Source organism: Tenrec ecaudatus, chromosome 7 (genome assembly GCF_050624435.1).
Source record: "Tenrec ecaudatus isolate mTenEca1 chromosome 7, mTenEca1.hap1, whole genome shotgun sequence".
In the NCBI taxonomy this organism is placed as follows: Eukaryota; Metazoa; Chordata; class Mammalia; order Afrosoricida; family Tenrecidae; genus Tenrec; species Tenrec ecaudatus.
In genome coordinates, this window is record NC_134536.1 from 84,668,338 (window position 1) to 84,680,868 (window position 12,531).

General features: G+C 50.0%; 1 protein-coding gene across 2 annotated transcripts in view; it reads left to right on the forward strand.

The window, feature by feature from the left end:
• Window positions 1–12,531, forward strand: part of MDN1 (midasin AAA ATPase 1) — a 140,666-nt gene that overhangs the window by 96,913 nt on the left and 31,222 nt on the right. For both annotated transcript variants that reach the window (XM_075554768.1, XM_075554767.1), the window contains exons 60-69: window positions 1,534–1,748; window positions 2,099–2,486; window positions 3,134–3,243; window positions 5,939–6,644; window positions 8,369–8,524; window positions 8,716–8,989; window positions 9,723–9,958; window positions 10,906–11,001; window positions 11,524–11,618; window positions 11,928–12,049. In XM_075554768.1, the coding sequence (XP_075410883.1) occupies window positions 1,534–1,748; window positions 2,099–2,486; window positions 3,134–3,243; window positions 5,939–6,644; window positions 8,369–8,524; window positions 8,716–8,989; window positions 9,723–9,958; window positions 10,906–11,001; window positions 11,524–11,618; window positions 11,928–12,049 (2,398 nt within the window). The remainder of the gene's footprint in view (window positions 1–1,533; window positions 1,749–2,098; window positions 2,487–3,133; window positions 3,244–5,938; window positions 6,645–8,368; window positions 8,525–8,715; window positions 8,990–9,722; window positions 9,959–10,905; window positions 11,002–11,523; window positions 11,619–11,927; window positions 12,050–12,531) is intronic.

Here is a 12,531-nt window from a genome sequence, read left to right on the forward strand (position 1 = left end):
TTGATTATAATGCCTTCAATGTACAGTTGTTCTTCCCACCCCTCTGAATTCCTGGTTTCATTCACACACGTCCTTCCTGCCCCTCCTGCCTTCTGAACGTTGTTTTTGGGCAAATGCTGCCCCTTTGGCCCTGTGTGGTGGATTGTACTAAGAAATACCATGCTCCCTCCAGGCTTCCATGATTCACTTAGTAGGCCTGTGTGTTATTGGACTGCAAGGTGATTTCCAGGCATGGGTTCAGTTTCACGCTTACAGAGTGCCCAAGGGCCATAGTCTCAGGGTACCAACAATCTCTTGTCAAGCCAGGGGGTCTGGTCACTTTGGTGATGTTGACTTTTTCCCCGTTGCCCAAGACTTTGTAGTAGGCATCCCCGCGGGCGCTCCAGTGGTGGTTGCCAGGCTCCGTCTAGTTCCTCTCTTCTCAGCCTAGTGGGGGCTGTGTGTACCTCTCTTGCCTTCTTAATCCTCTGACTAATTGCTTCCTTGAGTCCTTGGTTTTCTTCATTCTTCTTTGCTCCAGACAGGGAGACACCAGTCATTGCATTGTAGACGGTATTGCCCATTAAAACAACACAAGGTATCTAGAGTTGTTCATGATTTTATTGTTGATTTGAAAACCTATTATGTTGTGGTTATTAACCTTTGCCTAATATGTTGTGGTTATTAACCTTTGCCTAATATGTGGTTGGAATATATTTCTAGTTTTGTGTTTTCTTGTAATTTTGTTTTGATACAAATCATAGCATGTTTTATAATTTTTCGCCACTGTGCTGGCTTTGGTTCCTGCTTCTAAAGAGTGGGTGAGTGTGGGGGGATTTGAAGAGTCCTTTAGTCCTCAAAGTGACAGGCAACCATTCACCCATGCTTTCCTTTTACACGTAAACCAGTTTCATCTGGGTACCTGGTTTTGTGCATCAGAGACGCATTTTTTCTTTTGTATAAACAGATGTAAAAGAAATGTGGTAACATCACTGATGGATTCATCCTTTCTACTCTCATTTGTATGTCTCCTTTATCATCGTCTAGGTTCTCACGATTCATGTGAATTTATTTTGGGAGTCTCTTCTGTTTCTTTGCTCTCTCAAAATGAATCCCTTTATTACAAAGCCTTTCTGTTGCCTTTAGTAAAAACTTGCAGTATCTCCAAGAGTGACGTGATGGTTTCCATCCCAGGGGTCTGGGCACCAGCCCTTGGTTTAGAGCCTCCTGCTGCACCCCAGCTCAGCGTCCTGGGTGCTCAGGCTCCCTGCCTCCTCTCCCTGCCTCTACATCTCACTGGGTGTGCCCCCCACCCAGACGGCAAGAATGCCACTGCCCAGGCTTGCGGCATGTCTCTGAATCACACGAGCACCATGGTGCCTAATCTCCTACGAGCTGCCCTCAGCCTGCCCACCCAGGCTTCTCTGCAGCAGATGGTCATCCACCTTTGGCAACTTGAACACCCTCTCTCATTTCCAGTCTTAGGCGCCCCCAGTCCTGCTGCCCGATGTCTTGTTAACTTCTGAAAGTTCCTTGGCTCCTCTCGTCCCTCAGGGCCCAGCCAGTCTCAGCAGAGCCATCTTCTCCAAGTGCTGTTTTGAAGTTGTCACCAGCAGCTGCAGAGCAAGCCCCTGGGATGTGAGTGGCCTGCCCGTCCTGTCCTCCTCACACGTCACCTTGGGAGAATGGGTTGAGAGAGCCCAGCAGCTGCAGGACATCCGCTCTGTGCTTTGGACCAACATGGCTGTTCCTTCATTAGCAGAGTTCAGGTATGCCCACCTGCCCAGGAGTGCACCCCAAAGCTCGATGCTGTAGTGTGCCACACAGACCGCCACTTGCTGGTTTTCTGGCTAGGTCTCGTGGCTGAAGGCCACGGTGCTTTCTCATTAGTGCACATTTTCAGTGCTTAAAAGAGCTACTGTGAGTTGACTATTTTTTCCAGTGAATTGTCAGCATCTGGGAACAAAGGCTGAAGTTTAGAAAGCCAGATAAGGTTCACAAGAGCAGGAATCCATGGACAGGACGGCCAGCAGCAGCATCTCCTGAGAGTGCTTTTGTCAGAAAGGAGTGCAGTTTGGTACAGAGCACGTCCCTGAGCGCTTCCTCCTTGTCTCCACAGACGCACAGATGCGCGACTCCAGCGGGTGGTGCTGTGCCGACACCTGGCGGGCCTGGCGGAGCTGCTCCCAGAGCCCCAGCGGCAGGAGTACTTTCAGAACTGCGAACAGCTGCTGCGTTGGGACAAGCAAGCCTTCCAGCACGTGGGCCAGACTCTTGGGGACATGGCCAGTCAGGAGGTCTTGCCCAAGGAGCTGTTGAACCTCATGCTCACCTCCCTGCGCCACCTTTTTGGGGAAGGGGAGAGTACAAGGAGCCTGCCCGAGCCGGTGCACCGGGGGAGCCTCTGGGTGGGCCTTGGCTTGCTCCAGATTCAAACCTGGCTTCCCCAGACACGTTTCGACCCCGCAGTGAAGAGAGAATACAAGCTCAAGTATGCCAAGGAAGAGGTAGGCGAGACATGAGTTTGGAGCATGGATTCCTTCCCTGACTGCGTCTCTCGTGCCTGCCTGCGGTTCTGATGTGTCTGCCAGTGGGCTGCACCGGGGGCGGGCAAGTCCACAGTACACCTGAAGCAGTGCCAGTGATCCTCCTCGCTGTCCAGACTCTGGGTCTCTGGACTAAGCTTTGGATGTTTGTATTTGGGTGACATTTTCAGATAGGTTTGGATAGGGTTAAATAAAGGGTTACGGTAACCCTTATTTTTTCAGCTTTTATTGTTTAACTAAAATTCAAAAGTCAAAATGCAGATAATGTATTTATCCCTTGCTATATGAACTGCCAACTAAACTGAGGCACTGAATACCTTAAAATAATGATAGACTAACCCTATTCTGGGATAGAAAATTGTTATCAGATGCCGTGAAGGCTAAGCTGTTAGAGAGTCTAAAGTTCTAGCAGTCTCACGAATAAGATAGCCGTTTCTGTCACGTAACAGCTTTGTGGTGAGCGGCCCAGGTCGTGGAGCAGGGTCCCTTGCCCTTGTGGTCCGTCAGGCTCCTTCGCTCTGGTTGCTCGACCGTCCCTCGGGGCCTGGTCTCCGTCTGCATGGTCAGTGCTGCACCAGAGCAGACCCGTTTCTTGCCTTTCCTGATAGTTACACCGGCTCCAGTGTGAGTGGAAGACCCGAGATCTCTCATGCCGGCTACAGACGGGGAAAGGCCTAGAAGACGAAGCCCTTGACGGTCACTTGCACCCGCACATCAGGTAGCATGGCAGAGTCGTTTGCATGGGGGCAGCGACTTCCTTGCACAAAGCCGTTCTGTGGTTGACTTCGCTGCGGTGGTGATGCCCCCGGGATGGCTGTAGCAGACAGGTCCCAGACGCAGGGCCGTAGTCAAGCACAGCGAGTTGCTCTGTGAGGAGGGTGGGAGTTCAAGGTGGGGATTCTCCTGGGGCCAAGAGAGTTAGAACCAGGACTTGTTCTTGTCATGAAGGACAGTGGTTGTGGTGATGTGTACTGTACTTTTCTGCTGCCCTTGGCTGTGAGCGTATGTCCATATTAAAGCATTCCTGTTACCACCGTAGTAGGGGCGGGCTCTGACTCGGTGCCGCGCCAGTCTTTGAATGGAGATCACCTAAAACCGATGAAGTGTCTCTCTGTCTCCGAAAGGATTGTAAAATGGTGCCTCCTCCACTGAGCTACGTGTTCAGTGAGCCTGCGTCTAAAATGCTTATGCAACATGTGCAGCCATGGTAGATGCTCCATCAGAGTTTTCCGTTGCCAATGTAATTGGCAAAATCATCAGCGCCTTATTCTATTTTTTAAACCATTTTATTTGGGGCTCATACAACTCTTATCACAATCCATACATATACATACATTGTATAAAGCACATTTGTACATTCATTACCCTAATCATTCTCAAAACATTTGCTCTCCACTTAAAGCCTCCGGCATTGGCTCCTCATTTTCCCCCTTCCTCCCCGCACCCCCCTCTCTCATGAACCCTTGATAATTTATAAATTACTATTTTGTCATATCTTAAACCGTCCAACATCTCCCTTCACCCACTTTTCTGTTGTCTGTCCCCCAGGGAAGAGGTTATATGTAGATCCTTGTAATCAGTTCCCCCTTTCCACCCCACCCTTCCGGTATCGGCACTCTCACCACTGGTCCTGAAGGGATCATCGATCCTGTGGTTCCAGTTCCTACTGTACCAATGTACATCCTCTGGTCTAGCCAGATTTTAAGGTAGAATTGGGATCATGATGTGGTGTGGGGGTGGGGGAGGAGGAGGGAGAGGAAACATTTAGGAACTAGAGGAAAGTTGTATTTCATTGTTGCTACACTGCACCTTGACTGGCTTGTCTCCTCCCCGTGACCCTTCCCTAAGGGGATGTCCAGTTGCCTACAGATGGGCTTTGGGTCCCCACTCTGCACTCCCCCTCATTCACAGTGATACGATTTTTTTGTTCTTTGATGTCTGATACCTCATCCCATCGACACCTCGTGATCACACAGGCTGGTGTGCTTCTTCCATGTGGGCGTTGTTGCCTCTGTGCTAGATGGTCGCTTGTTTCCCTTCAAGCCTTTAAGACCCCAGATACTGTATCTTTTGATAGCCGGGCTCCATCAGCTTTCTTCACATTTGCTTATGCTCCCGCTTTGTCTTCAGCGATCTTGTCGGGAAGGTGAGCGTCATGGAATGCCAGTTTAATAGAACAAAGTGTTCTTGCATTGAGGGAGTACTTGAGTGTAGACCCAATGTCCATCTGCTACTTTAATGCTAAACCTATAAATATATGCACATAGATCTGTTTGCCCATCCTCATATATAAATATATTTACAGATGTACATGTCTTTATTTAGACCTCTGTAAATGCCCTTTGCCTCCTAGCTCTTTCCTCTATTTCCTTTGACTTTCCTCTTGTCCCGCTACCATGCTCAGCCTTCATTTGGGTTTCAGTAATTCCTCTTGGTTACATTACCCTTGGTCACGCCCTACCAGGCCTCCTATACCCTTCTCACTACTGATTTGGGTCACTTGTTGTTCCCTTGTTCCTGGGTTTGTTAACACCACTTCCCCCCCCCCCACCTCCCCCTGTCCCGTGTCCCCCGGAATTCTTGGTCCCCGTGTTTTCTCCGCCAGATTGTTCATCCAGCCTATCTTATTTAGACAGACCTGCGGAGATAATAACATACGCAAAAACAAACAAAACAAAGCCAAGCAACAGTATATAAGAAAACAACAACAAAAAGCAAATAACAAAACAAAAAACACAACAAAATATAAAAACTTGTAGTTAGTTCAAGGACTGTTTGTTGGCCTTTAGGAGTGTTTTCTGGTCGAGTCTGATGGGGTGCCAAGACCTGGCCCCAAAGTCTTATTTTTGGTATTACCTGGGGACTTCACTGCTCCGTTCCAGTTGCTATTCTGTTGCACGTCCTTAAGTATTTTGCCTCAGTGTGATGGGATCAGGTTGGGTCCAGTTCCCACACTGTGTCTCCGGTGTTGTCCCCTGTAGGGCTATGGGTCAGTGAGGGATGTTGTGTCTCATAGTGGGGTCGGCCATGTGGTCTTCTCTGTGGATTGGTTGCTCTGTGCAGGAATATCATCGTCAAGGCTTGGTGGGCCAGGATGTGATCCACTCTCTTCCTTCTCCTTAATTTGCTCCCGTGTGCTCTGATCAGACATGTCCCTCTCCCGGAGCTGCAGCTTCAGTGCTGTCCTCTGAAATAAGTTCTTCTGGGGGGAGGGGCAGCTGTCCACATAGCTGGAATTGGGGCCGGCCCCTCAGACCTCTCCACGGGTTTCCTACTCCATGCTGGCATGTCAGCACCTTATTCTAAAGCCGCTGATAATAAATCTTCCCTTGACTGTTCCAACCGAAGGGCCCATGCTTGGCTTGCTGTTCTTCCTTTGACCAAATTTGCTTGATGTGTTCATGTGCCTTCAGGTGGCTTCGCCAAAGAATCGAGCAGCTGGAGAATCTGATCTGCAGCCTGTCTAGGAAGCAGGCCTTCAGGCCCCAGCTGCCTGCCTACGAGTCCCTGGTGCAGGAGATCCAGCACTACGTCACCAGCATCGCCAAGCCTTCGGCCGTCCAGGACCTGCTCTCCCGACTGCTACAGGCCTTCCACATGGATGGGTCTCGGTCTGCCCAGGTGTCCCAAACTCTTCTGAAGGAGGAGGCCTCTTGGCAGCAGTCACACCACCAGTTCCGAAAGCGGCTGGCAGAGGAGTATGCCCTGTATCCGGACACTGTGTCCCCGCTGCAGGCGTCTGTCCTCCAGATGCAGCATGGCATGAGGCTGGTGGCCTCTGAGGTCCATGCCTCACTCCATGGCAGCGTGGTGTGTGCAGACAGGCTGGGTGCCCTGGCCTCATCCCTGCTGGCGTTCCCATCAGTGGGCCCCGCCTTCCCCACCTTATACGCGCACGCAGACACTCTGTGTTCTGTGAAGTCAGAGGAGCTGCTGCGGGGCCTTGGGAAGCTGACCCTCAAGCCCTCCAGCGGAAAGGAGCTGGAAGGCAAGGGCCAGAGGCCCTGCCCCACCCGGGAGCAGCTGATGATGAACGCGCTCCTTTACCTTCGCTCCCACGTGCTGTGCAAGGGAGAGCTGGACCAGCGCACCCTGCAGCTTTTCAGGCATGTTTGCCAGGTAAGCCATCCTGGGACGGTCGCAGGGCGTCCTAGGGCCTGGGAGGAAGAAGACTGGAGACTGGATGGTGAGGAGAGTGGTCGGCTGGCTGTTAATCCCCTACCCCTAATCCCTGTCCCCAATCCCATCTTTCTATCAGAGTTTTGGGCCTTTTTTCCCTTGAATTTTAAGAGTTATTTTGCTTTTATTTTTTAGATCGGTGACATTAACCTTTTATCCATGATGGACACTGCAAATATTTTCTCTTGACTTTGTTTATTATGATTTTGCCATGCCCTTAAACTAAGTGTCACCTTTTTATTGATATTAAAGGAAATTTTCTGGTGGCTTCTGTGTTTGCCATAGCATTTTGCTTCATTGTGAACAATTCAGTTAATAAATAGAAGCAGTCATTTCTTGTACAGATCATGTAATCCTATACATAAATCCTGTTAATACAAATGCATCAGCCCATCCCACTTTAGGCTGTCTTAGATGTGTGTATTTTTAGGTGTGTGCTTAAGGTTCAAATGGGACTTCAAGAAAAGTACATGAAAAAATTTCAGTTTCTTTTTTTAAGTCATCTTATCGAGGGCTCGTACAGCTCTTACAATAACCCATGCTTACGTCCATTGTGTCAAGCACATTTGTTGCCATCATCATTTTTAAAACATTTTCTTTCTTCTTGAGCCCTTGGTATCAGCTCATTTCCTCCCCTTCCTACCCTTGATAATTTATAAACTATTATTTTTTCATGTGTTACACTGACCAACATCTCCCTTCACCCACTTTTCTGTTGTCCGTCCCCCTGGGAGGGGGTTATATAGAGATCATTGTGATTGGTTCCCCCTTTCTCCACCTTCCCCTTCCCCTCCTGGTATCGCTACTCTCATTATTGGTCCTGAGGGGTCTATCTGTCCTGGATTCCCTGTGTTTCCAGCTCTTATCTGTACCAGTGTACATGTTCTGGTCTAGCTGGATTTGTAAGGTAGAAGTGGGGTCATGATAGTTGGGGGTGGGTTTGAGAAAACATTCCATTTTTGCGTACTTCCATTTGTCGTGAATTTTGTAAGCTTCCTGGTACATCCTAAAGAATTTTTTTAAGTCTTTTAAGCTCAGTCGTGTGCAAGTGCTTTTTTAGTCAGCAGATCCTTTTAGCAGTTTTACCATTGCATCCCAATACCTAAGAGATAAAAGAGCCCTTGACTGAGTCAAGCCTGTTTGCTTGACTGAGTCAAGCCTAGAACACATCCTTAGAATGCAAAAACTTAGAATGTTACAACAATTCAACACTGTGTATAATTTATTTTTAACAATTATAACTTAGTTTGAAACATAACCACATATGCTGAAATTTGTCCCTTAGTACATAGTCTTCACCTGCACCCTGCTCTGCATTCTACCGTATGGTGTGCCATAGCCCTTTAGCAAATTGTCATTTGAACATTCACATTTGTACATGCGTTTTTTAATTTTGAAAAACGGAAAGAAAAAGAGCACACGGCAGTGCGTATTCCTGGGTGCAAACTCTTGAAAGGAGAATCTCAGGGACACGGTTACATGCAGCACCGCGAGGAGGCATTTAGGAAATGCAGCTTCCTGCCCGACCTCCTTGGGCATGTTGCCTTGCTATTCCTCTGGGTTTCGGGTCTTTTTGGACCTTGATGTGTTCTTTGTCATGGGGAAGCAGGTTTTGTCAGTCTCGGCAAGGCAGGTAAGCGCCCTTCTGCACGTGTGCCTTTTAGGAAATCATCAGTGAGTGGGATGAACAGGAGCGCCTAGCCCAAGAGAAGGCAGAGCAGGAAAGCAGCCTCTACAGGTACCGGAGCAGGGCGGCCCTGAGTGAGGAGGAGGAGGAGGAGGAGCGGGAGTTTCGGAGACAGTTCCCGCTGCATGACCAGGTAGGACTGCTCTGGAGGAGAGCTCGGGAGAGCACGCGCGTTTCTCCTCCGGTCGGCATGCAGGCCTCACGCACTGAAGGCGGCTTGGCTTTCTCGACCGTTCCTCTTCCTGCTTTGCTTCTTCCTTTCCGTCGAGTCTGCTTAGAACCCAGCTCTTCCTTTCAGTGTTAATACTCTACTGTCATTTACAGGATTTTGCCGATATCTCGGCAGAGCCGACACTCGATGAGAAGAAGGACCCTCCAGGTGCTCAGGAAGAAGGAGCCTCTGTTGACGCCATGCTTCTCTCCCAGAGTTCAATGCAAGCCGTGATGCTGATCCACCAGCAGCTGTGCCTCAACTTTGCGCGGTCCCTCTGGTACCAGCAGCCGGTGCCGCCGCATGAGCCAGAGCATTACCTCCGCCTGTTCCTGTCCTGCTATCAGACCGGGGCCTGCCTTGTAGCACACTTCTACCCTCTGATGGGTACGGCGGGTGGCTGTCTGTATGCCTGTGGGAGAGCCAGAGCAAATTGGGGGACCTGCTACTTCCTGTTACTCGCCCAACTCCTTGGTGATGATGTCGCCTTAGCTTTAAAAGTCTAAGCCAATTCAAAAGAACAGCCGTGAAGTTCTGTAGTCAAGATAGATTTGTTGTTTGAATACGCTGGACCGCTGGGATTACGAGAACAGGATGTAGACTTAGTTTAAAGGGTTTTCCCCTTGTACCTTATTTGTACTTTCCTCCGATAGCTTCCGTGCTTCATAGGAAGTAATGTCTTCCTGGGAGCAACTGGGAACTTACTTGGGAGTTTACCTTACAGATTATGGTTTAATGGGATTCACTACAGGACCTTGTCAGTTAGTCCATCCAGCAGGAAGGAGATGTTAAGTTTTGTCTCTCTTTACACACCGTTTTCCAAAAAAGGGGAGGGGACTTTTGAGTGAGTCAAGCTGAATTCTATTTCCATTTGATGACACGGAAGCAGAATCTATGTCTCTCAGAATATCCAGACACTTGCAGCCTCTGGTGATTACTGTCGTATTGGAATAATAGTGTTCTAGGCCAATGGTGCTATGGGGAAAACAGGTTTGAAATACCTGCTTCATTGGGCCCCATGAATTTATTGTTTGGGGGCATATTTCCAGCTTCTTTGTAGCTTCTTGATGGACCTGCTGCTCAGGCCCTGAATTTGCTGTCTTCTTGTTGAACCTCACAGGGGTGGAGCTGAATGACCAACTCTTGGGCAGTCAGCTTTTGGCCTGCACCCTCTCCCATAACACACTCTTTGGGGAGTCTGCCTCGGACATGGTGGTGAAGCCCGATGGGCCCTATGACTTTTACCAGCACCCCAATGTTCCTGAAGCCCGCCAGTGCCAACCTGTGCTTCAGGGCTTCTCAGACGCCGTCAGTCAATTGCTGCAGGATTGGCCAGAACACCCCGCCCTTGAACAGGTAGGGCAGCCAGTGAGGGAGGGGCGGGGGGCATTGTCAAAGGTTCCCAGTTGCACTGGGATGGCCTGAGGCCATCGTGAGGGGCATGCACGCACCCATTTGTGCGTATAAACAAGAACTTGCTGTTGGGGAGATTTCAACTCTTACCGAGTCCGAGTCGCTGAGTAGGCCCTCCCCCGAGGCTTGTCCCAGCTGACTGCCAGGTGTCTCTCCCTGATGCTGCGGAGCGTGAGCAAGTGGCTGCAGTCTGGCACTCAACTGTTAGGGGCCAGGGCTCCTTCCACGGTGGTTTAAAGAACCCCCATCAGCGGGAGTTACTTTGTCAATGCCATGCGAACGTCAGTGGTGTACAAATGATGTTTCGGGGAGTCCTTTGCCATGGGTGGTGTTTGTCTGTTGTTTGGAAGATGTTCTGCATACTGCTGCTCTGTTCCTTTAGACGCAGCTGTTGCCAAGGGCCTCCTGGTTTTCCCGAGTCAATTCCCTTTCACAGCCACACTGAGAAAGGGCAGAATTGCTCCATAGAGTGTTGACGCAGTCCGTCTGTACGGAAGCAGACTGCCTCATCTTTCTCTCCAGAGCAGTTGGTGGATTTGAACAATCAACCTTCCGGTTAGCAGCCCAGCGCTCAAATCAGTGCGCTGCCAGGGTTCCTTGTGCTGCAGTAGGCCTTGCATTTTCAAGATGGGCAGTTTAATCTTAGAGATTCCTCTTTGATCTTTAGGCAGTCAAGAAGTAACATTATGAGGACCAATAAAAGTAGTAATTAAACCAAACTTTTACTTCTTGAGTAAAGCAGCAGATGGCCAGGCCTGGAAGTTGTACCCACAGCTTTCAGAGGAGGTGCTTATACGGAAGAGGCTCTGTGTGAAACTTTGTGGGGCCTCTTGGCCCTGGTGGCCTCCTCACTGGGATGTTGATGACGCGGGTTTTGCCTCCCTCTGCAGCTTCTGGTTGTAATGGACAGGATTCGTAGTTTTCCGCTTTCCAGCCCCATCTCAAAGTTCCTGAATGGCTTAGAGATCCTTCTAGCAAAGGCTCAGGTAAGATGATGACGGCCTCTCTCTTCCTCACTTTAGTTTGAAAGCACCTGAGAAAAGATTTGTTGCCCCTACACTGTGAGAGAGCGAGCAATAGTTTGGGTGGAAGAAGGTTCATCTTGTTGGGCATGTGATCAGGTCAGAACAAGTGAACCTGGTGCCCGCATAGGGACCATCTGGCTCACCTCTTGTGGATGGGGCTCAGCACTTGAGGGAGCCCTCTGCCAGGCACTTCCTGGAGGCCTTCATTGCAGCTGAGTGTGGGGACGCTCCCCTCCCACCATAAGCTGGATAAGAGGGCTTGTGTATGTTGGCAGGACGGTGTGGCTTTGTTCAGTCAGCAGAACTCAGACCCGGGCTCCCACGCCTCTTCAGTGGTCTGTGCTGGCAGGAGGCTGCCAGGCGGGTAAGCTGGGGAGGCAGTACGTGTTAGGAAGACCACGTGGAAAGCCGAGTTCACCAGGATATTCCTGATGGAAGGCCAATGACAGGATTAAATAGTCAGTTCCAAATTTGCTTCTTTAGGACTGGGAGCAAAATGCAAGTCGAACTCTCTCTCTCCGGACACACCTCAATGCGGTCACTCAGCTGATCGTTCGATGGCGGAAATTGGAGCTGAAGTAAGTAATGCTCGTGTTTCCCTTCCCCTGAGCTTGGGCTTTTGTCTTTGTTTGATGGGTTGTACTTTTCAGGACTTGCGGGGTGTGGCAATAACAGGCCGGGACCTTTCATTCACTAATCACAGAGTTAAAAGCAAGGCAGTAAACTGACTTCATAGCGGCCGGAGAAAAACATCCGTTCTGGAGGCAGCAGCCTGAGCATCTCTTCCATTGCCGCGAGATACCGGGCAGCTTCTGCTTCTGTGATTGCAGATATTCCCAGCAGCAGTCTCAAATGCCTCCCTGCCGACCCCTTTCTTCCCGTTCCAGCTGCTGGTCCCTGAGTCTGGATAATACCATGAAACGCCACACTGAGAAATCCACCAAGCACTGGTTCTCCATCTATCAGATGCTTGAGAAGCACATGCAGGAGCAAACAGAAGAGCAGGAAGGTAACGCCGTCCGCCTGTGGCCTGTTTGTGTAGAAACTCTGAGTTCAGCTTGAAGGGCAGTGGTGGCTCAGTGGTAGAATTCTCACCTCCCATCCCGGAGACCCAAGTTCAATTCCTAGTCAGGGCACCTCGTGCACAGCCACCAGCCATGTGTCATTGTGCTGCTTTAGTGGCCAAAAAGTTTCTGCGGAGCTTCCAGATGGAAACGGGAGGAAGACTAGGGGATGCATATGGGAAAATCAGCCAGTGAAATCCAGTAGGTCACAGGAGTCATGTCCCCCTGAGGCGGGGGACGTCTAGACGACAAGCTGAACTTGGGGGTCTGCACCGTGTGACTTTCCCAGCCCCCTGGGTTCACCGGAGCCATGCAGGGTGTCCAAGAGGACTTCGCGTAAGCCTGAGAGGTCAGCGAGGGTGTAGGTCTGGGTTTGCTGAGGGCAGAGTTGAAGCTGGGAGCTTTGGGCTTTGTGTGAGTTGCCCAA